The sequence below is a fragment of the Schistocerca gregaria genome, chromosome 4 (assembly GCF_023897955.1).
Source record: "Schistocerca gregaria isolate iqSchGreg1 chromosome 4, iqSchGreg1.2, whole genome shotgun sequence".
Lineage (NCBI taxonomy): Eukaryota > Metazoa > Arthropoda > Insecta > Orthoptera > Acrididae > Schistocerca > Schistocerca gregaria.
The window spans coordinates 309608175-309636159 of NC_064923.1; the positions used below are offsets into that span (position 1 = coordinate 309608175).

Sequence of the window (27985 nt, forward strand, 5' to 3'; positions counted from 1 at the left end):
TTTTCACTAATAGACAGACTGATTTAAGGGGAAGGTTTACGTATATAATTTGTAACGACTAAGCCAGACAAGTCTGACTGTAGACACTTAATAATTCCTATGGAAACCCAGAGCAGGCTTAGCTTACTATTTACGACCGTCATTACTGGTTAACTAACACGCTAAAATATCTTTGATGAATCCTGAACTGGTAGTTAACGTGAAAATTTTATCAACCATCCAATAAATAGCCCACAGTAGACTAAAACTAACAACAGGCTGAGTTGGGAATTACACCCCTCCACTAACTCTGCACTACAAAATCCTGATCTGACCAATCCCGTGCTACGTGAATGTTTCATGGACATCAGCCCCACCACTTGAACGACATACGCTACATCTTGCTATCAGTATCCATTTGCCTTCCCCCACATGGATCCTCTACCATCTCACCAAATTCCTAACCCTCGTTACCTACTCTGAACGCCTCTGCATCTGCCATACTATCCGTAATGTTAGATTCCAGTAACACCATTGTCTCTCATTTGATCACCAACGCAAGTATGCTGCCGGACCCTCACAAATACATCCCACAGTGCCTGCACCTACAACCGAGCGAGGTGGCCCAGTGGTTAGTACACGGGACTCACATTCGGAAGGACGACGCTTCAAACCCGCGTCTGGCCATCCTGATTTAAGTTTTCCGTGATTTCCCTACATCGCTTCAGGCAAAAGCTGGGATGGTTCCTTTCAAAGGGCAAGACCGACTTTCTTCCCCATCCTACCCTAATCCGATGGGACCGATGACCTTGCTGTTTGGTCCCCTTCCTCTAAATCAACCAACAACAACCTACACTTACATACACTCCACTCCTGTCTGAACGAAATGTCAACCAACTCCATCTCCCACACAATGAGACCTGCGCCAATATTTATCACTCCTACCGACTTTAACTCTTCAACCCCCACTCCATATCAGGACCCCCCCGTCCTTATACTCTTCATGCATCCCCCATCTCTTTATTCATGTTATCACTACCCTTCCCACACACCAGACTCTTCCTCACCTTCTGTCTCCATCACCTTCTGTATTCTAACTATTAACCCCAACCTCTGCCTTCCCCTCCATATTCCTAACTGACCCCTATTTTTTCTACCCACACCCCTCAGTCCTATGGAACATATTCTCTCCTCCCGAAATACTTCTCAAGCAGCACAGGTCATTTTAATTGAATGCAGTGCTTCAGCGATTTTTCTCAGAAGAATTTCACCCTTGTGCGACGTGTCTTCGGAATGTATATGTTTTCGTTTTTTAACTGTCCGTCTTTGATTTTTAATTTATAATAAAAAACAAAATCAAAACAAGAAAAATGGAATGTAGTCGAATTAAGTCGGGTGATGCTGAGGGAATTAGATTAGCAAATGAGACGCTTAAAGTAGTAAAGGAGTTTTGCTACTTGCGGAGCAAAATAACTGATGGTGGTCGAAGTAGAGAGGATATAAAATGTAGACTGGCAATGGCACGGAAAAAGTTTCTGAAGAAGAGAAATTTGTTAACATCGAGTATAGATTTAAGTGTCAGGAAGTCGTTTCTGAAAGTATTTGTATGGTGTGTAGCCATGTATGGAAGTGAAAGGTGGACAATAAATAGTTTGGACAAGAAGAGAATAGAAGCTTTCGAAATGTGGTGCTACAGAAGAACGTTGAAGATTAGGTGCGTAGATCACGTAACTAATGAGGAGGTATTGAATAGGATTGGGGAGAAGAGAAGTTTGTGGCACAACTTGACTAGAAGAAGTCATCGGTTGGTAGGACATGTTCTGAGGCATCAAGGAATCACCAATTTAGTATTGGAGGGCAGAATGGAGGGTAAAAATCGTAAAGGGAGACCAAGAGATGAATACACTAAGCAGATTCAGAAGGATGTAGGTTGCAGTAGGTACTGGGAGATGAAGAAGCTTGCACAAGATAGAGTAACACTGAAGAGCTGCATCAAGCCAGTCTCAGGACTGAAGACCACAACAACAATAAAAAACAGTTCCAATGTTTTTTTTTCTCATTCTCGTTATATTGTATCCATGACAGTCCTCAACCTGCCCACAAGGGGCGAGGTGAATGAAATCGCAATAAAGGGAAAAAAACCGAGCAGGTCACTAGTTTACTTGTGTGTCCAGTGTTTGTGCTGCAGCCTGCTTAGCCTGCAGACCAGTGTGGAGCAGAAAGCTGCCAGCCTCTGTATCTGTGTTTGTGCGTCGCGCAGCGAGAGGAGGAACTGCGGCAGCGCGAGGCGCTGATCCGGGAGGTGCGGGCGCTGCAGCAGGTGCGCGCCGCCTGCGCACGCGCAGAAGCCGAGGAGCGACGCCGCGACGACGCCACTACCGCAGGCCTGGGCCTGCTCTGCGAGATGTCCATCGCGGAGGTCAGTCTGCAGCGATCACACCAACGTAACTGCAAGCAAATACTTCTCGCACACTCTGGAGTGGCTCAGCTACTCGTCCGTGATACGTGTCTTACGCAAATGCTCAATACCGACACATTTTCACACAGCCTCAGGCGAAGAATTCCCCATCAGCTATTGAGAAACGTTAGTCTCGTAAATCAGACACTGAATAAACCGTCTTATACACTATCTTCCTTTCGTATACACGGGGTGGACAAAATACACTCCTGGAAATTGAAATAAGAACACCGTGAATTCATTGTCCCAGGAAGGGGATACTTTATGGACACATTCCTGGGGCCAGATACATCACATGATCACACTGACAGAACCACAGGCACATAGACACAGGCAACAGAGCATGCACAATGTCGGCACCAGTACAGTGTATATCCACCTTTCGCAGCAATGCAGGCTGCTATTCTCCCATGGAGACGATCGTAGAGATGCTGGATGTAGTCCTGTGGAACGGCTTGCCATGCCATTTCCACCTGGCGCCTCAGTTGGACCAGCGTTCGTGTTGGACGTGCAGACCGCGTGAGACGACGCTTCATCCAGTCCCAAACATGCTCAATGGGGGACAGATCCGGAGATCTTGCTGGCCAGGGTAGTTGACTTACACCTTCTAGAGCACATTGGGTGGCACGGGATACATGCGGACGTGCATTGTCCTGTAGGAATAGCAAGTTCCCTTGCCGGTCTAGGAATGGTAGAACGATGGGTTCGATGACGGTTTGGATGTACCGTGCACTATTCAGTGTCCCCTCGACGATCACCAGAGATGTACGGCCAGTGTAGGAGATCGCTCCCCACACCATGATGCCGGGTGTTGGCCCTGTGTGCCTCGGTCGTATGCAGTCCTGATTGTGGCGCTCACCTGCACGGCGCCAAACACGCATACGACCATCATTGGCACCAAGGCAGAAGCGACTCTCATCGCTGAAGACGACACGTCTCCATTCGTCACTCCATTCACGCCTGTCGCGACACCACTGGAGGCGGGCTGCACGATGTTGGGGCGTGAGCGGAAGATGGCCTAACGGTGTGCGGGACCGTAGCCCAGCTTCATGGAGACGGTTGCGAATGATCCTCGCCGATACCCCAGGAGCAACAGTGTCCCTAATTTGCTGGGAAGTGGCGGTGCGGTCCCCTGCGACACTGCGTAGGATCCTACGGTCTTGGCGTGCAACCGTGCGACGCTGCGGTCCGGTCCCAGGTCGACGGGCACGTGCACCTTCCGCCGACCACTGGTGACAACATCGATGTACTGTGGAGACCTCACACCCCACGTGTTGAGCAATTCGGCGGCACGTCCACCCGGCCTCCCGCATGCCCACTATACGCCCTCGCTCTAAGTCCGTCAACTGCACATACGGTTCACGTCCACGCTGTCGCGGCATGCTACCAGTGTTAAAGACTACGATGGAGCTCCGTATGCCACGGCAAACTGGCTGACACTGACGGCGGCGGTGCACAAATGCTGCGCAGCTAGCGCCATTCGACGGCCAACACCGCGGTTCCTGGTGTGTCCGCTGTGCCGTGCTTGTGATCATTGCTTGTACAGCCCTCTCGCAGTGTCCGGAGCAAGTATGGTGGGTCTGACACACCGGTGTCAATGTGTTCTTTTTTCCATTTTCAGGAGTGTAATATGAATACCATGCAGTAGAGTACATCTTGTTGCAAGTTGGCATCACTGCATACGTGTAAATACTGCAAGGTGGCTGCAGTAAAGAGTTGAGACGCCATATCTTGGAGGTTATCTTTCAGTGTACGAGGGTTATCGAGAAAGTAAGTTCCGATCGGTCGAGAAATGGAAACCACAGTGAAAACCAGAAACGTTTCATTTGCAGCAGTTAGGTACGCCTTCGACCTACTTTTCTACATAGTCGCCGCTCCAACTTCCTGTTTTGTCGTAGTGTTGCATCAACTTTCCAATATTCTCGTCATAGAACGCAGCCGCCTGTGCTTTCGGCCAGTTATCTGCACTGGTGTGCAGCTCGTAGTCTGTGGAAAAATTCTGTCTTCATAGCCAGCGGTTCTTGTGAGCAGAGATGAGACTGGGGGGGGGGGGGGGGGGGGGGGCAATTACGGACTGGATTGTGGGTGATCAAACACTTCTCATCGGAAATACTGCAGGAGCATCTTCATTACCCCTGCAGTGTGCGGCCGAGAATTGGCATCAAGGAGGAACTGCTCGACAGTTGTGTTATGTGGGCTGCATGACACAGGCGAAATCTCTAACCAGGCCCTCGTACTTGGCGGGAGACACTATTTCCTACGCATCTTTAAGTGCTCACTGTTCACTCAGAACTGAAAAGAGAGGCGCGACACAACATCGATGGGCACACTAGAGACACTGCCCAACACACCTGTGCAAAGCTTTACCGGTTTTTCCCAGTGGTTTCCATTTTGCGACCAATCGGGGCTTACTTTCTGGACAACCCTCGTATAATGTCATGATGTAACAGGCTTTATGCCGGCGTCTGCAATGTTCTGAGGGTCACTCCAAAAGAAACGCACACTATTTTTTTTAAATCCATCTTTTATTCTACATGTTTGAAAGTTTTACAGTGTTTAGATACATCCTTTAGGAATAATATTTTCATTTCTCCACATAATTTCCATCCCTCTCAACTGCCTTACGCCATCTTGGAACCAGCGCCTGTGTACTCGCACGGTAAAATTCTGGACCAACCTGTTTGGCAGCATGCACAAGGGAGTCAACATCTTCAAACCTTGTTCCACGATGAGAGTCTTTCAGTTACCCAAAGAGATGACAGTCACATGGAGCCAGGTCAGGACTGTAAGGTGAGTGTTTCAGTGTTGTCCATCCGAGTTTTTGTGATCACTTCCATGGTTTTTTTTATTGACATGTGGCCGTGTATTGTCGTGCAACAGTAAAACATCCTGCTTTTGCCGATGTGGTTGAACCCGACTCAGTCGAGCTTGAAGTTTTTTCAGTGTCGTCACACATACATCTGAATCATGGTGATTCCACTTGGCATGATGTCCACAAGCAAGAGCCCTTTGGTATCGAAAAACACCGTAGCCATAACTCTTCCAGCAGAAGGTGTGGTATTGAATTACTTTTTTTTTCTTGGGTGAATTTGTATGATGCCACTCCATTGATTCCCTCTTCGTCTCTGGTGAAAAATGATGGAGCCATGTTTTATCACCTGTCACAATTCTTCCAAGTAATTCATGTCCACCATTCTCGTGCTGTTCCAAAAGTTCGCTACATACCGTTTTTCTTGTTTCTTTGTGAGCCACTGTCAACATCCTGGGAACCCACCTGGCACAAACCTTTTTTAGCGCCAACACTTTCAGTATTCTGCAAACACTTCCTTCCCCTATCCCAACGTAGCGTGACAATTCGTTCACTGTGATGCGTCTGTCAGCAGTCACCAATTCGTTAACTCTCTGCACATTGTCTGGAGTGTGTGAAGCACGAGGCCTGCCGCTGCAAGAACAATCCTCAATATTGCCGTGCCCGCTTTCATCACGTAACCTGCTTGCCCACCCACTAACTGTACTGCGATCGACAGCAGCATCTCCAATCACATTTTTCAATCCCTTGTGCATGCTTCCCACTGTCTGGTTTTCACAGCACAGGAAATCTATGACAGCACGTTGCTTCTGACGAACGTCAAATGTAGCAGCCATCTTGAAGACATGCTGTGACGACGCCACTCACGGGAACAAGTTGAACTAAGTTTGTAAACAAGCGGGAGGAATGTATTTACACACTGTAAAACTTTCACAGATGCAGAATGAAAACTGTATTTTTCCAAAAATAGTGTGCATTTCTTTTGGAGTGACCCTCGTAGTATGGTCAAACATTAGCTTCTGGCGGAAGTGTTTTGATTACAAAAATGCCAGCTTCCATCATTTACATGTGTACTAGTCGTCCTGATTGTAGTGTAAAGGAATCAAATTTCACTCGTAAGTGGACTCGTTCAAGCGATATTTTCCTTCATATACGTGAATTTTGGCTGTGCTGGTTACTTTTATTGTAGTGGTTTTATTTCTGTAATTAGACTTTACATTTCCTATAATTACAACTCGAAGAGCTCTGTGAGTGACGGCTGTGAAAGGGAAATACTGCAAACCGTCCATCATCATTATCATCATCATCATTTAAGACTGATTATGCCTTTCAGCGTTCAGTCTGGAGCATAGCCCCCTTATAAAATTCCTCCACGATCCCCTATTCAGTGCTAACATTGGTGCCTCTTCTGATGTTAAACCTATTACTTCAAAATCATTCTTAACCGAATCCAGGTACCTTCTCCTTGGTCTGCCCCGACTCCTCCTACCCACTACTGCTGAACACATGAGTCTATTGGGTAACCTTGCTTCTCCCATGCGTGCACCATGACCCCACTATCTAAGCCTGTTCGCCCTGACTGCTACATCTATAGATTTCATTCCCAGTTTTTCTTTGATTTCCTCGTTGTGGACACCCTCCTGCCATTGTTCCCATCTACTAATACGTGCCATCATCCTAGCTACTTTCATACCCGTAACCTCAACTTTGTTGATAAGGTAACCTGAATCCATCCAGCTTTCGCTCCCATACAACAAAATTGGCCGAAAGATTGAACGGTGCACAGATAACTTAGTCTTGGTACTGACTTCCTTCTTGCAGAAGAGAATAGATCGTAGCTGAGCACTCACTGCATTAGCTTTGCTACACCTCGCTTCCAGTTCTTTCACTATGTTGCCATCCTGTGAGAATATGAATGAAACCGTCCACCTGTTCTAACTTTGTTCCTCCTATTTGGCACTCAATCCGTTTATATTTCTTTCCCACTGACATTACTTTCGTTTTGGAGATGCTAATCTTCGTACCATAGTCCTTACATTTCTGATCTAGCTCTGAAATATTACTTTGCAAACTTTCAATCGAATCTGCCATCACAACTAAGTCATCCGCATATGCAAGACTGCTTATTTTGTGTTCACATATTTTAATCTCATCCAACCAGTCTATTGTTTTCAACATATGATCCATAAATAATATGAACAACAGTGGCGACAGGTTCCAGCCTTGTTTTACCCCTGAAACTACTCTGAACCATGAACTCAACTTACCGTCAACTCTAACTGCTGCCTGACTATCCATGTAAAGACCTTTAATTGCTTGCAAAAGTTTGCCTCCTATTCCATAATCTCGCAGAACAGACAATAACTTCCTCCTAGGAACCCGGTCATATGCTTTTTCTAGATCTATAAAGCATAGATACAATTCCCTGTTCTACTCATAACACTTCTCCATTATTTGCCGTAAGCTAAAGATCTGGTCCTGACAACCTCTAAGAGGCCCAAACCCACACTGATTTGCATCCAATTGGTCCTCAACTAATACTCGCACTTTCCTTTCAACAATACCTGAGAAGATTTTACCCACAACGCTGATTAAAGAGTTACAATCTTTTCTGTTTCCATGTTTAAAGATTGGTGTGATTACTGCTTTTGTCCAGTCTGATGGAACCTGTCCCGACTCCCAGGCCATTTCAATTTTCCTGTGTAGCCATTTAAGACCTCATATTCCACTGTATTTGATGAGTTCCGGCTTAATTTCATCCACCCCAGCTGCTTTATTGCATTGCAATCTATTGACCATTTTCTCCACTTCCTCAAATGTGATCCTATTTCCGTCATCATTCCTATCCCATTCTACCTCGAAATCTGAAACATTACCGATTGTATTTTCACCTACATTGAGCAACTCTTCAAAATATTCCCTCCATCTGCCCAAGGCATCCACAGGATTCACCAGCAGTTTTCCTGCCCTGTCCAAAATACTTGTCATTTCCTTCTCACCTCCCTTTCGAAGACTGCTAATTACACTCCAGAATGGTTTTCCAACAGCTTGACCCATAGTCTCCAACCTATTTCCAAAGTCTTCCCAAGATTTGTTCTTGGATGCTGCAATTATCTGTTTGGCTTTCTTTCTTTCTTCAACATAACTTTCTCTGTCTACCTGAGTTCTAGTATGTAGCCATTTTTGATACGTCTTCTTTTTTCCTTTTACAAGCTGCCTTGACTGTGTTATTCCACCAAGCTGTTTGCTTCTTCCTGCTTTTACACACTACTGTTCCAAGACATTCTTTAGACACTTCTAGTACTGTGTCTCTGTACCTTGTCCATTCCTTTTCCAATGACTGTAACTGACTACATTCAACTACCTGGTACCTTTCTGAGATCGCTGTTATGTACTTGAGCCTGATTTCCTTATCCTGAAGATTCTCCACTCTTATTCTCCTACATATGGACCTAATCTCCTGCACTTTCAGCCTCACAATCTCAATTTCACTGCAGATTAAATAATGATCAGTGTCATCAAAGAATCCCCTGAATACCCGTGTGTCCCTCACAGCCTCCCTTAATTCCTGATCTGTTATTATATAGTCAATGACATATCTGGTTCCCCTGCCTTCCCAAGTATACTGTTGAATGTTCTTATGTTTAAAAAAGGAGTCTGTGATTACTAAGCCCATACTGGCACAGAAATCCAAGAGTTGTTTCCCGTTCCTGTTGGCCTCCATATCCTCTCCAAATTTACCCATAACTTTTTCATACCCTTTTGTTCGACTTCCAATCCTGGCGTTAAAATCACCCATGAGCAGAACACTGTCCTTGTCCTTTACTCTAACAACTACATCAGTGAGTGCCTCATAAAAACTATCCATCTTATCTTGATCTGTCCCTTCACAATGCGGATATACTGACACAATCCTAATTTTCTTGCTAGACACTGTCAAATCTATCCACATCAATCGTTCGTTTACATACCCTATTGCAACTACGCTGGGTTCCATTTCTTTCCTTATGTAAAGCCCTACACCCCATTGTGCTATTCCTGCTTTGACTCCTGACAGGTAGACCTTGTATTCTCCCACTTCCTCTTCTTTCTCACTAACAGCTAAAACGTCCAGCCCCATCTTACTTGCAGCCTCTGCCAGCCCTACCTTCTTCCCAGAGTAGCCCCCATTGATATTAATAGCTCCCCATCTCATTACCATTTGTTTGCCAAGTCGTATCTTAGGAGTCCCTGGTTTGTCAATTAGAGGTGGGACTCCGTCACCTCCTAAGGTCCGAGGCATTTTGCTCTGATTGTTGCCAGAATCATATTTAAAGTAACAGGGAAGCAAGTTGCTAGCCTTACTTGCCCTGAGTCCCATTGGGTATTACCCCTAACGGTTGAGGGACTAACCGGTGGATTTGGTAGTCTTTGCCGTATGAGCACAAAGGTGACCACGACTCAGAATATGTACGAGATGCCCAGGCTTATTCCAACGTAACTGGTATCCCGACTGTCGGGACCACTTACTTGGCCACTCATACGTTGCCCGTGGTTCATGAACTAAAACATGACTACAGGAACCCACACCATGAACCACCGAACCGTCCAAACATAGCAAAATATATTCTCATCATTTTCGGGAGGAGCACAAAGACGGAACATCAGTTTCCTCATTCCATATGAAGAAAATTGCTGTATTACGAAAGCAGCCCCGAAATGTGTAACAAAAAGACAGTTACATAAACAAGCCGCAATGCGTCGTATTAAGGAATGAAATATGCCTTTAAGACCAGAAAAACGTCTAAAAATGCCTTCCTGACACTGCGCTATCCGCGAAAACACTGTAATATTTACTACGATGGTAATCCCAAAAGTAAGGTCTCCTATTTTTTTTAATAAGTACAGAACTCTGTTTGTGTAGTAGTTGGTCACACTGTTATGAAGAGTGCTTCACGCGCTGTGTGTGTGTGTGAACATGCGCTCGTCGTGCTGAGGCGCTGTCTTGGCTAAGCTGCCGTTGCGAATGGGGCTCCCGTTGGATGTTACCGCCAAGTGCGAATTGCGCGCAGTTATTCGGTTTTTGAAGCAGAATTCTGTGCAACGATTGAAATCCATCGCCAATTGACGGAAGTGTATGGTGAGTCGTGCATGGATGTCAAAAATGTTCGTAAGTGGCGTAGAGAATGTGCGGCTGGTCGGACCGAAATGCACGACGAACAAAGGAGCGGGAGACTCAATTTCTGAGGAGACAGTGTTCAAGGTTGAGCAAAGCATGCGTGAAGATCGGCGGATCACCCTGGATGATCTCTGCACGTCGCTTCCTGAGGTTTCCCGAAGCACCACTCGCTGAATTTTAACGGAAACATTTAACTACTGGAAGGTGTGCGCAAGATGGATGCCACACATGCTGACTGAGGACCACATGCGCCAACGAGTTGATGCTTCATTTCTTCACCGCCTTGCAGGCGAACACGACAAGTTTCTCGACTCAATTGTCACGGGTGACGAAACCAGGGCATACCACTTTACACCTGAGACCAAGCAACAATCACGCCAGTTCATAACATTCTGAACAGCATGGTGGCGTGCTGGTATGACATGGGCATAACAAAAACTGCCACAGCTTCTACAAAAATGCATCGACAGAAATGGTGATTATGTCGAAAAATAGCTAAATGTTCGAGCTGTAAACTGATGTAAACCATTGTAGAAATAAGCAGGTCTATGTACTTGTAAAAAAATAGGAGACTTACTTTTGGGATTACCATTGTATTTTATACCATTGTTGCGTGGGCATAACAGGAATCAATAAGAAACAATTGTAAACAGTAGTCTGCCAACATTTCGGGGCTACTAAAATGACGGCGTCGACTTCAGAGTAATGTACAGCGGTAATCTGTAGCCCCACCGCCCCTTATTACTGCTTTGTTCTGCGACCGTAACAAGCAATCGGTGAAATGTGTTATCTCTTCAGGCTTACAAAAAGAGGTGCGCGGTTAGCGGGAGTATCTGCGACGAAAACGCTTGAATTGTTTAACGTTACGCGAGTGACGGTATGGATGGTAAAAGACAGCATACCCAAAAGATGGTAGAACATCATCGGCGAAGAGGAACTGTGGACGAAAGCTGAAGTTACCTGACAGAGACCGACGGCGGTTAAAAACGACTATGGCCACACAACATATAACTACCGTGGCAAAAGTGACTGCGGAGTATGTCACTCACTTGAGTATTACTGTATCAACAAAAACAGAGCGGCGGGAGCATCACAGGACTAACATACATGGGAGGGATGCAATTACGATACCCTTAATAAAGCAGTAAACGCAAAACTGCAAAAGAAGTGGTGCCACAATCATAAAACCTGGACATCTGATGACTGGAAGAATATTCTGTGTTCCAATAAATCATCATTTACATTGTTTTCTACAAACGGTCAGATTATGTATGGAGAACACCAAAAGAAGCCTACGATCCGGCCTGCCTGCTTCCTACAGTCAAGCATGGAGGAGATTCCGCTATGATTTAGGCGGCTATATCGTGGTACACCGCTGGTCCTACGAGGGTCAGTCAAAAAGTAATGCCTTCTATTTTTTTTCTACGTTTAATTGTCAGGAAATTTAAATGCAATTACATAGGTTGAAAACCACAACATTGAGGATCATTTTGTCATTTTTCAATGTAATCTCCGCCCATCTCTACAGTTTTGGTCCATCTTTGAACAAGGGCATGTATCCCAGCACGGTAAAAATCACAGCTCTGCTTCCTAAGCCATTGACGCACAGATGTTTTGACAGCCTCCTCATCTTCAAAATGAATCCGACGATGAGCTTCTTTTAGTGGCCCAAACAGATGGAAGTCTGATGGTGCCAGGTCAGGGCTGTATGGGGGATGAGGCAAAACTTCCCATCGAATTTTGACAATCTCGTCAGAGGTGTGACGACTGGTGTGTGGTCTTGCATTGTCATGCAAAAGAAGAACATCTGCCATTGATTTTGTTAGGCGAACTCGCTGAAGACGTGCTTTAAGTTTTTTGAGGGTTGTGACGTATTGAACTGAATTTATTGTGCATCCCTGCTCCAAAAAATCAACCAGAATCACACCCTCTGTATCCCAGAAAACTGTTGCCATAACTTTCCCTGCCGATCGCACAGTTTTGAATTTTTTCTTCCTCGGCGAGCTTGTGTGACGCCACTCCATTGACTGCCTCTTTGATTCGGGTTCAAAAAAATGCACCCATGTTTCGTCCCCGGTCACAATTTTTTTCAGAAACTCATCTCCCTCCAAACGGAAGCGCTGCAAGTGTTGGGAGGCTATTGTTTTCCTTGCCTCTTTATTCTGATCGGTTAACATTCTTGGAACCCACCGTGCACAAACTTTTGAGTACCCCAATTGTTTAATAATCGTGATCACACTGCCTTTACTAAGAGAAATAATGCGACACACTTCATCTGCAGTCACCCGACGGTCACCACGAATAATGTCATCAACTTGCTGAATGTTGTGTGGAGTCACTGCACTCACCGGCCTGCCGCTCCGCTTTTCGTCAGTCAACGGTGTTTGCCCTTCAGCTTCCTTACAACGACGAACCCATCGTCTAACAGTGCTGACATCCACTGTCACAACACCATACACCTTCTTCAGTCTTTCATGAATGCGTATGGGCGTTTCACCTTCTGCATTCAAGAATTCAATCACACAACGCTGTCTCAAACGAACATCGATGTCGGCCATCTTACAAACTTCTGCTGTGCTGCCACCTGTTGACACAGAAAGTTACTACTGCAGTGGATTGCAGAAGAAGGTTTGAGGAATGGCGCCAAATTCAAATTTTTCACTTAACTTAATTTTTTTAAGTAGAAAAAAAATGGGAGGCATTACTTTTTGACCGACCCTCGTATATTTACGCTCACTGGCTGCATTACTGCGAATGAATATCTGGACATTCTCGACAGTTAAGTGCTTACTACGACTAGCATAGTGCTGCCAAACACTGCCATATTCCGAGACGATATTGCAACCTACAACCAAGAAGGTTAGGCGTGATTTTTGGAGCATCAGAATATCATCAAACATCTTCCCTGGTCAACACAATTGCCAGACCTCAGCATCATTAAACCGTTGTGAGAGTTTTGGAGCAGAGATTCGGGAGCAGATTTCCAGCTCCAGCATCGCTGAAGCAATTGGCGAATGTTTTGGCACAAGAATGGGAGAACATTCCGTTGGAAACTATTCAGACGCTCTACGAATCTATTCCGCGAAGAACTGCAGCTGTCCTCAAAGCCAATGGTGGCCCAATGCCTTATTAATAAAAAAAAAGTATACATGTCAGATGTTCATATCATTTCGTCAACCCCCTGTAAGAGTGACTTAGGACTAACGAGGAATCAACAATAGTTAGTCACAGACGAGGAGGCTTTCTGCGACAGGCGAGAGACATTGACCAGCTTCGCGAATATTTTTGATGAATCTGGCCTGCTGCTCCCAGACCCGTTGTTTTTCACTGAAGTACAGACCCTTGCCGTTGGATCCAGTGGTTTAGATCTTGCCGGAGGCCAGGTTCCTATGTGTGTGGTGTAAAACGGTAGCTTTTCGTAATTTATCGGTGGACCCAGGACGTGTGTGCTACACGGACTTCAGTAGTTGCGACTGTATGTCGCCGAATATACGTTGTACTATGCGACATTTTTACACATTGTTTTATTGTAGTACGCTATGTACTCATATATTTCTCGAAAGAAAATACGCACAAAATTAGTCAAAAAATGGATTACCGAAAGGCAACATTCCAGACTTACGGATGTGATACAGAGTCGTGGACATTCCTCTGAGAAACCTGAAGGTTCGATTGTTAGGAGGAGGGCGTCCTTGATCCTCTGAAAAGTGCGGTAATTCACAATAGCTGCAAAATAAGACATAACACTGACGTGTGCAATATAATATTGACCATAGTACAAGCAACTATTTACTGACGTTCATTATGTTGTCGCTTTGTACAACAAACTTTCCCTCCCCTTTTCCATTTCTTTCAGAGACCTGCATCTTTCTGAGCTCTTGTTTTAAACATGATTTCAAAATTTATAGCCTAGATTTTATTAAACTTTAGTCCACGGTTGGAATAGCGTCTATAAATGTTTCAACCACTTCTTTGTATGCTCTATTTTGTACATCCATGTTCATAAAATGTTCATTTGTCAATGACTTCGAACAAGACACTTCACGGTACAATTGTATAAGTTTTTCAGTGTTCTCGCTAAAACTTCCTAATACCTGAAAACAACAAGAAAACTCACGAACTTTCTGGCTGAAGGCTGTCACAGAAATTCACTCGTGCGTGCCCAACTGATGACGCAGGATCACCAGTTTCGAGAACTGGAGGTAACGGCCTGCAGATGGTGTCTCCACTAACGCACGAGTATTCCCTGTAGGTTTTCCAGAGTCCGTCAAAAATATCGGTGTCCCGTCGCTAATATTTGCTCGTGTGTGGCTAACTAATGTGAAACACAAAGTAACACAAAAAAAAGACGACTCACAGCTAAGGAGTTATTCGAATGGGATGGAAATCAGTGTACGGAGAAACAAATGATTACAGTTTCAGAAAAATTGGATGATTTATTCAAAAGAAATAGCGTCACAAACTGAGCATATCAGTAACATATTGGTCCACCTCTGGCCCTTATGCAAGCAGTTATTCCGTTTGGCGTTACTGATAGAGTTGTTGCACCCTCCTGATGGGCATCTCGCCGTATTCTGTCCGATTGGCACCTTAGATCGTGAAAATCCCGAGCTAGTTGGATGGTCCTGCCCATAGTGTTCCAAACGCTCTTAACTGAGGAGAGATCATGCGACATTTCTGGCCAAGGTAGTATTTGGCAAACACGAATACAAGCAGCAGAAACTCTCGCAATGTGCGGACGGGTATTGTCTTGCTGAAATGTTAGACCAGGAGGCTTGCCATGAAGAGCAACAAGGCAGGGTGTAGAATATCGTCGACATATCACTGTGCTGTGAAAAGAAATGGTATTTGACCTCTGTCCTAGGCGTCTCCAAACACATCTTCAGTCTGGAATCTCATTGACTGGAGTAGAATTGTTTTCAGTAATGAGTCCTACTTGTAACTGAGCAGCAATGACCAGCGAAGACGTGTTGAAGATGCCGAGGACAGTGGTGAGATACCAACCTGACTGTCCCTTGCCATACGGCATGACCATTGGGAATGATGTTCTGGGCTGCTATTTCTTTTCACAGCAGGATCCCTTTGGCTGTCAACTGCGGCACCCTTGCAGCACAGCGCTACATCAGCGGCGCGAGTTTCTCCAGCTGGTTTTTTGTGCTTGCCAAACCCTACCTTGGCCAACAACGTCGCCAGATCTCTCCCAACTGAAAACAGGAATGATGTTCTGGGCTGCTATTTCTTTTCACAGCAGGATCCCTTTGGCTGTCAACCACGGCACCCTTGCAGCACAGTGACACATCGATGGCGCGAGTTTCTAGTGCTTGTTTTTTGTGCTTGCCAAACCCTACCTTGGTCAGCAAGATCGCCAGATCTCTCCCAATTGCAGATGTTTGGAGCATAATGAGCAGATCCTTCCAAGAAGTCGGGAGTTTGATGATCTAATGCGCTAACTGGACAGAATTTACACAATATCAATCAATGCCCAACTGCTTGCATAAGGGACAAAGGTGAACTGACTTGCTCAATTTGTGAAGCTCTTTCTCTTAAATAAGTTGTCCAGATTTTTTGGAACTGTGATCATTTGCTTGTCTGTATGCGTACATCACATCTTCCATTTCCCATCCCATTCGGATATTTCCTTCGTGGGGCTTTTCTTACATAGTTTTGATACTTGTCAGTCGAAACCGGTCTAGCTAGGGAAGATTTTAAACGAGTGTTTCACTAAAATTAACTTAACTGTTTCTAGCTACTTAAGTGTAGACTCCAGGGTGTTCACTAGAGATGTTCCAGTGTGTTACTATTGCTTTAAATTTAAATTGGGTAGTATGCTTGCGGATCTGCTGCTGAGAACTTGGGACCCGTAGCACGTGCTACTCACGCTGTGTGGGTAAACTACATCCGGAGCGGAGAAGCAAAGAGAAATCACACAGATAGTAGGTAGCCACTTTTCTAGAAGGAATGCAAGAGTAGCAGCCAACGGCTGATCTCCGTGTGTTGGGCCGGCAGCTGCGTGAGCGGCTGCAGCTGCTGCGTGAAGAACTGGAGGAAGAGCTGCAGCTGCGGCAGCGGCGGGCGCGGGAGCAGCGACACGACCACGACGCGCTGCTGCAGCACACCCGGCGCTTCGTGCAGCAGCGCCGCTCCGAGTTGAGGTACGTTCTCTCAACTGGGATGCACGTGTAAGTTCCTTCTGTTCATAGTAGTGTCTTAAAACTGTCGACATTAAATACTTCACTTGTGGCCGTGCCTGATAGGCACCAAAATCTTCACTATGACTGACAGACAGCAGGACAACCACGGGCACAGGTTGCCAGAGGTGCGCAAATGGCTGACTCACAGGCTGTGAAGCAGATGAGCCGCAACCTCTGTGACAGCTGTGCACCGGCCCAGTACACAAAGGCAGGGTTGTCCGTATGGTGGGCACATGCGCAGAATGCGCGTAACAAAGCCACCTGCCAGGTAGATATTTGCAAGCTAGTTGAAGAGCGCCCGGCAATTCCCGCATCGTTTGGGGCAGCGTTGGAACGGCGTAATGTAGACCAGGGGTCTCCAAACTACGGCCCCCATACCGGCCCACGTTAGCTGGCCGGACATCCCCGGTATCCGGCCCGCCAAATATTTGAGGTGGTACCTGCACTACCAACAATTGAGTTTCGAGGCCTATCGCGACCAATACACCGCGACATTGGCTCTGCTACTCGCTACAAGACTGCATAACTAAACTTAACTGTTGCGCCACTTCAAATAACAATGCGTTGGCATTCTCTACCTCTGTTACGTCTTGCAGTAACAGTGTTGCTAACAATGATTTTGAGATTTCGTTAACTTTGCAAGACGCTTTCGTGAAGAATGTGCAGTGACATACTTTTTTGTCGGTGAAATTCGCCAGAATAAAATACGCCAGAATTTCGGTCAGGTACGTCCACCAGTCAGAATTATGTAATTAAATAACAATCGTAGCTCGTTTCAGTGCTAGCTATTCTCACAACTTTAGATTTTTGCGATTGCATCCTTCCTTTACCCTTACATTACGGTGATAGTGGAGTGCTTTAATCCCGCTAGGTAGATCTTGGCCCTTATGACTTCGTGGAGGACTCAATGTGGCCCGCGGACTAAAAAGTTTGGAGACCCCTGATGTAGACTGTAGAGTATGCGAAAGCAGCAGTATACCGCACCTAGGGGTAGGAGCGAAGCGTTCCTAGTCCTTTCGCTGCTAACAGAAGTGCTTTCTCCATTTTCTGCTGAGCGCGGGTTTGTTGTGGCTTTACCGCTCGGCAAATGCTGATGTCGCTGCTGAGAGGCGGCGTTCTGTCCGCTATGGAATACTTATCATCCGATGGTAAGAAAACAATTTACTGAGAAAAAGTCGATTTCACACACCTTACGTCTGATATGTTCGCTCAATAAAGGACTGAATTTCCTTTCGTTTATCTCTCATAGTTGCTGTGCTGCATGAAATTAACTAAATGCTCGCTATTTTAAAGAGTTTGCAGAGGTACAAATGCGTTGAGTAAACTTTGTGTATGGTTGATTTTAGCTCATACTTTGCGATGAATGAATCTACGTAAGGTATCGAAATTTTATTTAAAACTGAGAACAGAACGCTATCTCATTTTGTTCTCGAGTTATTGATTTTTATATTTGAATCGCCCATTACGCCCCTGCGACTCGTAAATTATGAGGTCACAGCAATTGTCACATTTCATAAACGGTTCAAGATATCGAAACGAGGTTTTTCGCAATGATAGAACGGAGAGAGGCACATATGTCGTATGAAAAATACTCCACGCTTCTTTTATTCTCCAAGAGACGGAAGTAACTCGTCCGCGACAGTGAGAAGTCGGCAGCTCAGAACGCATACAGACGTCAATAGCACTCTGGGAAAACAAGCAGCGCACGTATACACGCACACAGCATCGGGAGAAGGGCAGCAGCGAAAGGGCTAGTGGTTGCAAAACTGCACAAGTCATTCCCGTTTAGAAGAAGGGGGCACACAATTAAAGGCTTATATCATTTTCAGTTTACTCTAGATCAAGTTACATGGTCGCATATAACGGTCTTTCTAGAGACCGAAAATCTCCTTTGTAGGAATCAACAAGGTTTCTGCGGACAGAGATCTTATGAAACCCGGCTCGTTCTTGTCACCCGTGACGTTGAGAAGGGGCTATATACCGATACCCAGATTGGTGCCATGTTCCTTGACGACCGGAAGATGTTCGGTATTGTTCCGCATTCTCGCCTAATGTACAAAATACGTGTCGGCACAACAGTGGACCAGGTTCGTGGCTAGACTTAAGAGGTCCTACGAAATCTCTTACGGAGAGAAACTTTCGGTCGTAAATGTAAGTTCAGAGATACCACAATCGAGAGCTGTAGGACTATTCATTTTGACATTATGTGTAAAGGACGTTGAAAGCTCCATGAGATTCTTTGCATGTGATGCAGTTGTATATGAAGAAGCTGACAACTAGAAAATTGTAGAGAACTGCAGGAAGACCTGTAGAGTACCGACGCTAGGTGGAGAGAATTGCTGTTTACTCTCTGCATAAACAAATGTAATATATTTCGCACTAGTATGCAATAATGCCCATTATCGTGTGATGACAAAATTGCAGAACAATCACTGGAACCAGTCACATCTGTAAAGCATCCGGGAGTACACTTATGGAGCAATTTACAGTGGAATGACAACATAAAACTAACTGCACGAAATATAGAAGCCCGATTGAGATTCGTTTTAAAAATCCTTAGCAAGTGTAGACCACCCATGAAGGATATATTTTACAAAACCATCGTTCAACCGATGCTTGACTATTTCTCGTCGTTCTGCCATGTAGAATTAATTATAGATGAAATAGAGAAGATGCAAAGAAGAGCGACATACCTCGTCACAGGTCTGTACCAAGCGCGAAAACATCACGAGGCCGCTCATGCAAGTCCAGTGGTAGACGCTATAAAGAGATGTGATCTGCATCATACTGTAGTGCACTGTTAGACCAAGAACATACTTTCGCAGAAGGGTCAATCGATGTATTGCTTCCTCCGACGTATATCCAGTGGAAATATCGAGAAGGGAAAAGAGAGAGGGAGGTGGGGGGGGGGGGGGGAGGGGGGGGGGGGAGGGGGGGGGGGGGATGGCGGTGCTCAGTGCTCCAAGAAGTACCTTCCGCCACAGTTGCACATGCAGACTATAGATGTTCATCTAAACATTAGAAACACGTTTACTGTAAGCTGACCCATTTATTAAACGAAATGATGTTCTTCACTGTTAATTCAGCCGCAGCTGCCAAGAAGCCCTGATTCAGTGGGTCTTACTTCTAATAAGTTTATTATTTGTGTTCCCAAGCATATATTAAAGTCGAAAATAATAATGTTTGCGGAAGGAAAGAATCACATATGATACCTTGCAAATATAATTGATACGAGTGAGAGATAGATGATTTCTTTCCATAATATCGAAACACCTCTAACGATGTACCTCACTGACAAAAAGAAAGAGATGTATCATCTTCTCAGATAGGTGACTGGGTCAAAGAAATTTTATCTAATAGAAACTGGTGCCGTATACTTGATGGTAGAAGTTCAACAGAAACAAAACTTCCTGTGGTTGTGCACTAACGAGCAAAATAGGAGCACTAGTATTTTCAGTATAAATGACCAAAGGTCGGAAATGGGCCAGAGCATTTGCTGGCAGTGCTGTCTGCAAAAACATAAGATCATCAATGAACTACTGTAGAGAAACAATCTCACTTAGTGTAAATGGTGGCAGCTCTCTTCAGCCACAGGCAAGTCCAAGATAATGCCCATTGCAGAGAAGAAGAACTAAATACTATCTGATTGCAAGGTTAATGGTACACTTCTGAAGTCTATCACATTGTTTAAATATTAAGCAGTGAAAATAAGATGTGAAATTAAATATGATGAACTTGTATAACAGGCAGTAAGGTGAAAGGCATGGCAGACTTAGATTTGTTGGAAGGGTTCCGAGAAAATGGAGTGCATTTGTAAAGGAAGTAGTCTACAAGATGCCAGTGCAGCAAGTTCTAAAATACTGCTCCAATGTTTGGAGTCCTTATCAGGCAGACATGACACCAGACATCGAGGGAATTGAGAGGTACATTGCTAGGACTGTAATGGGTTCATATAGCGTAAAGTAAAACAGACATGCTGAGCGAACATAAATGGATAACTTGGTAGAAAGGTGAGATGAAATTTTCAGATAACTGGTATTCGAGCAAGATTGTGCCACAATTCTCATGCCACCATGGTATGCTTAGCATAAATATCATAATAATAAGGTAAGGGAGGATAGAACGCCTCTCATACTGAGCCACACAGTCATTCGCCCCTTGCTCAAAGCTGATGCTGATACGCACTGCCACGCACTGCACCACACTTGTGGAATATGTATGCAGATTTACCTCTACGGTGGAACTCAGCCATCTGCCTACAGAGGATGTGTATTAGAGCATATGGTAACTCAGGAAAAGAATTATCCTGAGATACTGCCAACAATGCCAGAGAATAACATGCAGTATATATATAGTCACTTTGCTGTCAATGCACAGGCTACTGGCTCTTGTAAATTTTGCCATAGGCATCCTCAAAGAGGAACTCATTGTAGAAATCTCATACAGTTCTAGAATTGAGAACATAACCATCAATTCTCTGGTATATAATTTACTGAAACGGACCAATTCATTTACAAAAAAGTGGTAATTTCACAGCACCCCCCCCCCCCCTCCCCTCCATAAATTTCTGCAGACACTCACATCATCTGCATTGCTTGAGCAGATATTAACAGTCTGTACACAGATTTCCATAATAACACTGTAAAAAGAAGTTCATGTGTTAGTTTTAATAATATACTGATAATGTAAAATACTGTTGATAATATGTAGTCAAATCACTTATGTTATCCAATGAAGTGTGGATTGTAGTGCACATTAGACAGATAATTTTGGAGCTGGATTATTAACATATGACATTTCCTGCTGTGTATTCCCATGTGTCAAAACGTAAAAGCACTTTTGCAAAACTTTGTTGGTAAATTCTGCTAAAGTATCAACAGATTACTGGAGTGCATGTAATATTTGACTGTCTCACCAGCAGTATGTGCTGAATGAATAAATTTCAGTACTCTTTGTTCTCTCATAATGGTGCATCACAGAATAGAATAGAGTAGAATAGAATCTTTATTGTCACATGACATGAAATATACAGTCATTTGGTTGAAACATTGGTGACTCGTCAATGAATAATTCTGTGCCTACCCTAGTATACGTAAAACAAGATACGAGATACGTTAAAATAAAGCATATGGATGCTCCCAGAAACACATTACAATATAAAAAGATAATTAGTTGTTAGATTTCTTCCTTTTTCTTAAAATTTCCACAGTGATTTGAAATCATTATTTTAAAGTATTTTTGTTTCTGTAATTTATAAATCTGGACATACTTCAAAGACCACATACTTTCATAAAAGTAGTATATATGTTTACATCTAGATATTTAGATACATAGTTCACATGATACATTGTTTATAAGTATGGACACATATAAAAAGAACATATACCTCTATTAAAAGGGAACATAAGCATACACACAGAATGTAATGTTGAAAAAACAGGAAAGCAAAACAAATGTAATATCTCCTACTTGTCTTCCTCATTTATAAAATCATCCACACTGTGGTAACATTTGCTTTTTAAATATTTTGCGATGTTTGTGCAGGTGAATTCTGGCTTTCAGTCCTTTAACTCTGAACTTATTTTATTGGTAAGCTTCAAAGCCATGTAATATGGAGTATCTTCAAATAATGTTAGTCTATGGCAACGTAACATGTAATCTTGTTTGCGTCTTGTTTCATATATATGAGTAAATGAATTTCCCCCAAAAAGATGTAGGTTTTTTTAACCAAATAGATTTTTGTGAGGAATAAGTTTTAGTATCTATATCTACTTCCCTAATTTTATTCATGTACATACATTAATACGCTCTAAGCCTAAGAAAAATTTCCGCACTATGAAAGAATTATCTGGGCAAACAAATTCTTTCAGTTTCAGAAGAAATGGATGATTTATTAAAGAGAAAGAGCTTCATAAATTGTCCAAATCTGGCAGTTGACATCGAATGATTCAGTTGGTGGATGTCCTCTTGATGGATATCTTGCCAAATTCTGTCCATTGGTGTGTTAGAACGTCAGAATCCCGAGATGGTTGGAGGGCCCTCACCATGTGTGGATGGGCATTATCTTACTGAAATGTAAGCCAAGGGTGGTCTGACATGAACAGCAATACAAGGGAAAGAATTGTTGACGTACCGCTGTGCTGTAAGGGTGCCATGAATGAAAACCAAAGGGGTTCTGCTATGAAATGAAATGATGCCTTAGGCCGTCATTCCTCATTGTCAGCCCCTATGGGAGGAACGGTGTAGCTGGAATCACACCACTGCCTGGGGGTCTCCAGACAACACACCTCTGTTGGTGATCGGAGCTTAGTTTGAAGCAGGACTCGCCACTGAAGTCAATGAGATTCCAGGCCAAGAAGTGTCTGAAGATGCCCCAGACAGTGGTGGAATACCAGTTTGACTATCACCCATCATACAGCCCAGCAACAGGAGTGATGGTCTGAAGCACCATTTCTTTTCATAGCAGGGGTTGCCCTTACAGCACAGTGATATGTCAATGATATTTTATACCCCGATTTGTTGACCTTCATGGCAAGCCATCGTGGGCTTAAATTTCAGCAAGATAATGCCTGTCCACACATGGTGAGAGTTTCTACTTCTTGTCTTCATGATTGACAAACCCTATGTTGGCCAGCAAAGTTGTCAGACATCTCCCCAGTTAAGAAAATTTGAAGCATTGTGGGCAAGGTCTTCCAATCAACTCCACAGTTTGAAGATCTAACAAGTCAACCAGGCAGAATTTGGCATGAATATCTCAGGACACCAAACAACTCTCTCAATCAGTGTCAAGCTGCATAAGGACCAGAGGTGGACCAACACATTAGTGACTTGCTCAATTTGTGAAGTTCTTCTCTTGAATAAATCATCAAAGTTTTTTGACGTTGTAATCATTTATTTATCTGTACATGTACATCACAGCTACCGGTTTCTGTCCCATTCAGATAATTCCTTTATGATGTGTCATTTGTTTTGTCATAGAGTGTACTTATGAATGGCAAGCTATTTTGCACATATTTGTATTGTTTCATGAACCAAACTGTTAAAATTAGTTAAATGATGTGACTTTGTATAGATCCATACCGAAACCACAGAAGCAGGAGCTGAAAGTTCCAGACACAGAAGAACTAGAAGCACTGAGGAAGAAACTAGCAGAGAAACGTGAGCTGCGAAAGAAAATGGAAGCTGCAGAGAAACTTAGCTGTACCACCTCGTCCTCGGCACACTGTGCCGAAGAACAGAGTTGTTCTCAAATTGAAGAACAGAGTTATTCTCAAATTCAGCTGGAAGTAAATAGTACTCATGCCTGAAATTTTTTTCAGCGTCTTAGTCCTTTGTGAGAAAGAATTATGCCAAATATTCCAACACATCACCTTTGTTCCGTTAAGGATATACTGCTAAACAACATTTGTAAAGTTATCAAAATTGTGGTAACCACAGTCAGTGATTAAAGAGAGGTGGTATAATTTCATGCGCACTGACTTTTTTTTACATTAAACTTCTGGGGAAAGAAGTAATGTACCAACAGAAATAACACATACTTACAGGAGGGGCCTCTAAGTACAGTCGTGGAGTCCTCGGGACAAGTACATAGTGATGCCTTCTTCCACTCCTCTACACTTGCCTCCACCTTGCCCCACTCAGCAGAATGTCGCTCACAAAATGTTTGTCATAGCCAACTGATCTGCTCCACTCCCCTTCCCCCCTCCACCCTCCCCACCCATCACCCCCACACAAACATACACACAAAGCCTGGCTACTCTCCTTCCACTTAAGTCTAAAGACAAAATAGCAAGAAAATCCTTTTAAAAATTTGTCTTTGGTGAAGCAAAATATAATCTTAACATTTTTCCCAATTTATCCATACAACAAACAGCTATTCATCCCTGCATTATTGCACATAACAAATGATGCACATTACCCAAGATACACTTTTTTACACATAAAACCAAAAAGCTTCTTATGAGAGCCTTTTTTTCCTAATAAGACACTTCTCTTACATTCAGTATAACAAGATAAAAAATAATTAAAAAGTGAATAATTTCACAGAAAGGGTGAAACAATATCAACACGTCACTGTCTGACAAAACAAGAATGTACAATTAATTTCATAGAAATACATAAGTTTGCATATCCATGTAAAAATTTAAGCTGCTAAAGAATAGTGTATATGTCTAGTGTTCTAAATACTTTTCTTATTTAAATGAGTTGTTCTGAAGCATTTCTGTATGAGCATAGTGGTACATTATTTTAGCAAAATCAATATTTTATGCTCTTTCATTTTCTACACAACTTAGACATCTACATCTCCATCTACACTCTGTGAATTGTGTCAGGGGATACTTTTTACTGAAACACACATAACACTGTGTTCCTCTTTCATTCACGGATGGAGCATGAAAATGTACAGCGTACTCACATTTTCTTGGCTCCTTAGTAGTCCAGTCAGCATGTAAATGCAAAATTTTGGCAATGTTTTCAGTTTTTTCTCTCCATAATTTACACCATTTCATCCTAGACAAAAATCACCAAGGCTTTTACTGTACAGTGTAAATTTTTTTGCGAAACTTCTGGTCAGTTGCACATTTACACCACTTATTTGCCAAGAGACAGAACATCAAATGAATGGCAAAATTCTTAAAGTATCAAAAAACTGCAAACTTTACAGCAAGAGATTCTCCCACTCCCCTTGCCCCCCCCCCCCCCCCCACTAGCATCAGTGGGACACTCATTTATGCACATTTTTCATGGTAAGTGCTTCTAAATGGCAACATTTAATGAATGCTAGAACACCTCATTTATTACCAGCTACATCTATCTTTAAATCAAGAAAATTACCAGGAATGTAAAAGCATGGAACAAAATACAGAACTAAACAGAAAAGTTACCTCTTTGACCTCTTTGGGCCTTATGGTAAACAAAAATTATGCATCAGCTTCTTCCTCCTCAGTTATGAGTTAGTGTTTCCCTGTCATCATAATCCATCTCAGCATCCATTTCATTGAGATCTGACATGGATGATTTCTCATACTCATGGCCAGAACAGTGTTCGCAGATGGCAGAATACCATACATGAGCTCTGTTTTTTGAAGGTAGAGACATCTATGCTACATCCTTTGATATATCTGTAAGAAATTATTTTCAGTAAGGAGTCTGCAACTACATTTTTCATTGTTGTTATGGGACTCGCCATTTCTCTCGATAGCATCTAGTCCTGAACTGAAGGAATATTTTCATTACCCAGCCATGCCTGTACTTGTTGGTAAATACAAAAAGAAGGGTACAGCAACTTCAGTAGACAGCAGTCTCACAAGTCGGAATTTGTGTTTTGTTACAGATGTAGAGAATGGTCAGTAGCAAAGATCCTCTACTGTATCTTGTTCATGTCTGTATCACACAGTGTCACAAGAAACCTTTCCCCTGGTTCAGAAATTTGGCATTCTGTTGTGTTTGGATGTTTGAAAACACCAAGAGCTTTTTCTCACAGTAGTCCTAACTTTCATCTTCCCCTGTCCAAAGGGAACTAGGGGACTGAAGTACTGTCACAGCTGCTTGCTTCTTGAAGAAAATGAACATCTCGTGTGTACAATTTACAAGATGATAACAAGTACAGAATGCTGGGGAATTATCACATCCTCTCATCTGGAAATATGTATTATTTTGAGAAGAGGCTACTGCTGCCAGCAATAGAAGGATATTTATGTTATCTTTTGTGACAAAACTATCATAGTCAGCAGCCTTAGATATAGTGGTGTTCATTATCATCACATCAGCATCTTCGCTTGTCTTCTTACCCAACATGCCCTTTGCTACTATTTCAGTGATCAACATTCAAATGAAGTTCTTTTTCTTAGTCTAGGTTGATTAAAAAAATCTTTTGGCACTGGGTCTAAGGGAATATTTGATGATAAACTGACATAAGGCTCTGGCTATCTAAGATGCAGCCTAGGGGACCACACTACAAAAATTTTAAATAACTGGTGAATCTTTGTTTTCATACTGTGGCACTGGCCATGTTATAATCACATAAGACTTTATCATAATTATTTCATATAGGTTTATTTAGCTGAATGCTTCACTTGTCAGCTGATATCAGCTAAGTCAGCTTTCACCTCTAAAACTCCACATTCCCTCAAGTCATATTCACAGTGGTTCCTGGTCAGTCACAAAGTTCTTCAGTTGACAAAATTGCTAAGAACTTTAAAAGAATAGTTAATGAAATTCTGGCAGTTTCAAGTTATAAATAGATTCATTAGTATGAAGTGCAGATGAAAACCAGTTAGACAGTATCATTATTTGAAACATGAATGTTAATGCAGATTTTTAGGATATGTATTGTATTTGAATAAAGTGTAAGTGAATTTTACTTGGTTGTTATATTTCTTTTGTTGTTTGCCTTATGAACACATTTGCTTAATTACAGATACTGGAAGGGGAGAAAGCAGAGCATGTGTTCTCTAGCTTTGTATGGACTTTGTGTGGTTCTGATAAGAAAATTTGAGCCAGAGGAATGAATCAGCAAACACTATGTTTCTGAAGATCATACATGCTAGCCACCAAGAGGATGTAAGGCTGGCCCCAAGGACCAGCCCCATATTCAGCCCTTGTGCAGTGACTGGAGAATTACCATTTTCCATCTGGTGACAACTTTTCATGGCGCTTGAAACATACAAGTTTTAGTCAGATTTAAAGTCAGTATTTCTAAACCAAACTAGTTGAGTGCTCACCCATTGTAAAGGTGTTCATAAATCGCTGCTGAGCAACTGTCTTTTAAGATCAGCTTGAAGGTAGATCTAAAGACACTTTGTTTTGGTTGTCATTTCATTACATGCCTCACAAATGTGTTAAGTCGGTTAGTGCGCAAATAACAGCTTGTACTTTCGATTTTGTGACATTCTTTAATAGTATCACATTCAGAGCCATCTAAAAGACACCACAGTGATATTTGTTCTTTTGTTTTTAAGTCATGTATCTTCTTGTTCGTTTCATGCAGACTGCCATGGATTCCTCTCATGTTCCATGTTCTTCATGTTAGAGTAGCACTTGTAAACAACCTCTTCAATTATTTATTGGATATATTCCTATCACTGTGTTTCCACATAGTTTTTACCTCTACATCTCTCTCAGGTATCATGGAAGTTATTCCTTGGTGTCTTAACACATGTCCTACCATCCTGCCCCTTCTTCATGGCAATTTTTCTTACATGTTCTTTATTTTGCCAATTCTGCAGAGAACTTCAGTTCCTTTCTTATCAATTAACCTAATTTTCTACATTCATCTATAGTAACACAGCTCAGAAATATTGATTGCTGTATTCCTAACATACATTTTTAGAAATTTCTTTCTCAAATAAATATCAATGTTTGATACTACTGGACCTCTTGTGGCTACA

The 27985-nt window shown here is 43.0% G+C and overlaps 1 protein-coding gene across 1 annotated transcript; it reads left to right on the plus strand.

Moving 5' to 3' along the window:
• The first annotated feature begins 2375 nt into the window (after window positions 1–2375).
• Window positions 2376–24223, plus strand: LOC126267001 (uncharacterized). Its single transcript, XM_049971762.1, has 3 exons — window positions 2376–2398; window positions 16411–16556; window positions 23668–24223. Exons 1-3 carry the CDS (start codon window positions 2384–2386, stop codon window positions 23900–23902), a joined length of 396 nt encoding a protein of 131 aa, XP_049827719.1. The 5' UTR covers window positions 2376–2383; the 3' UTR covers window positions 23903–24223.
• The last annotated feature ends 3762 nt before the right edge of the window (window positions 24224–27985 follow it).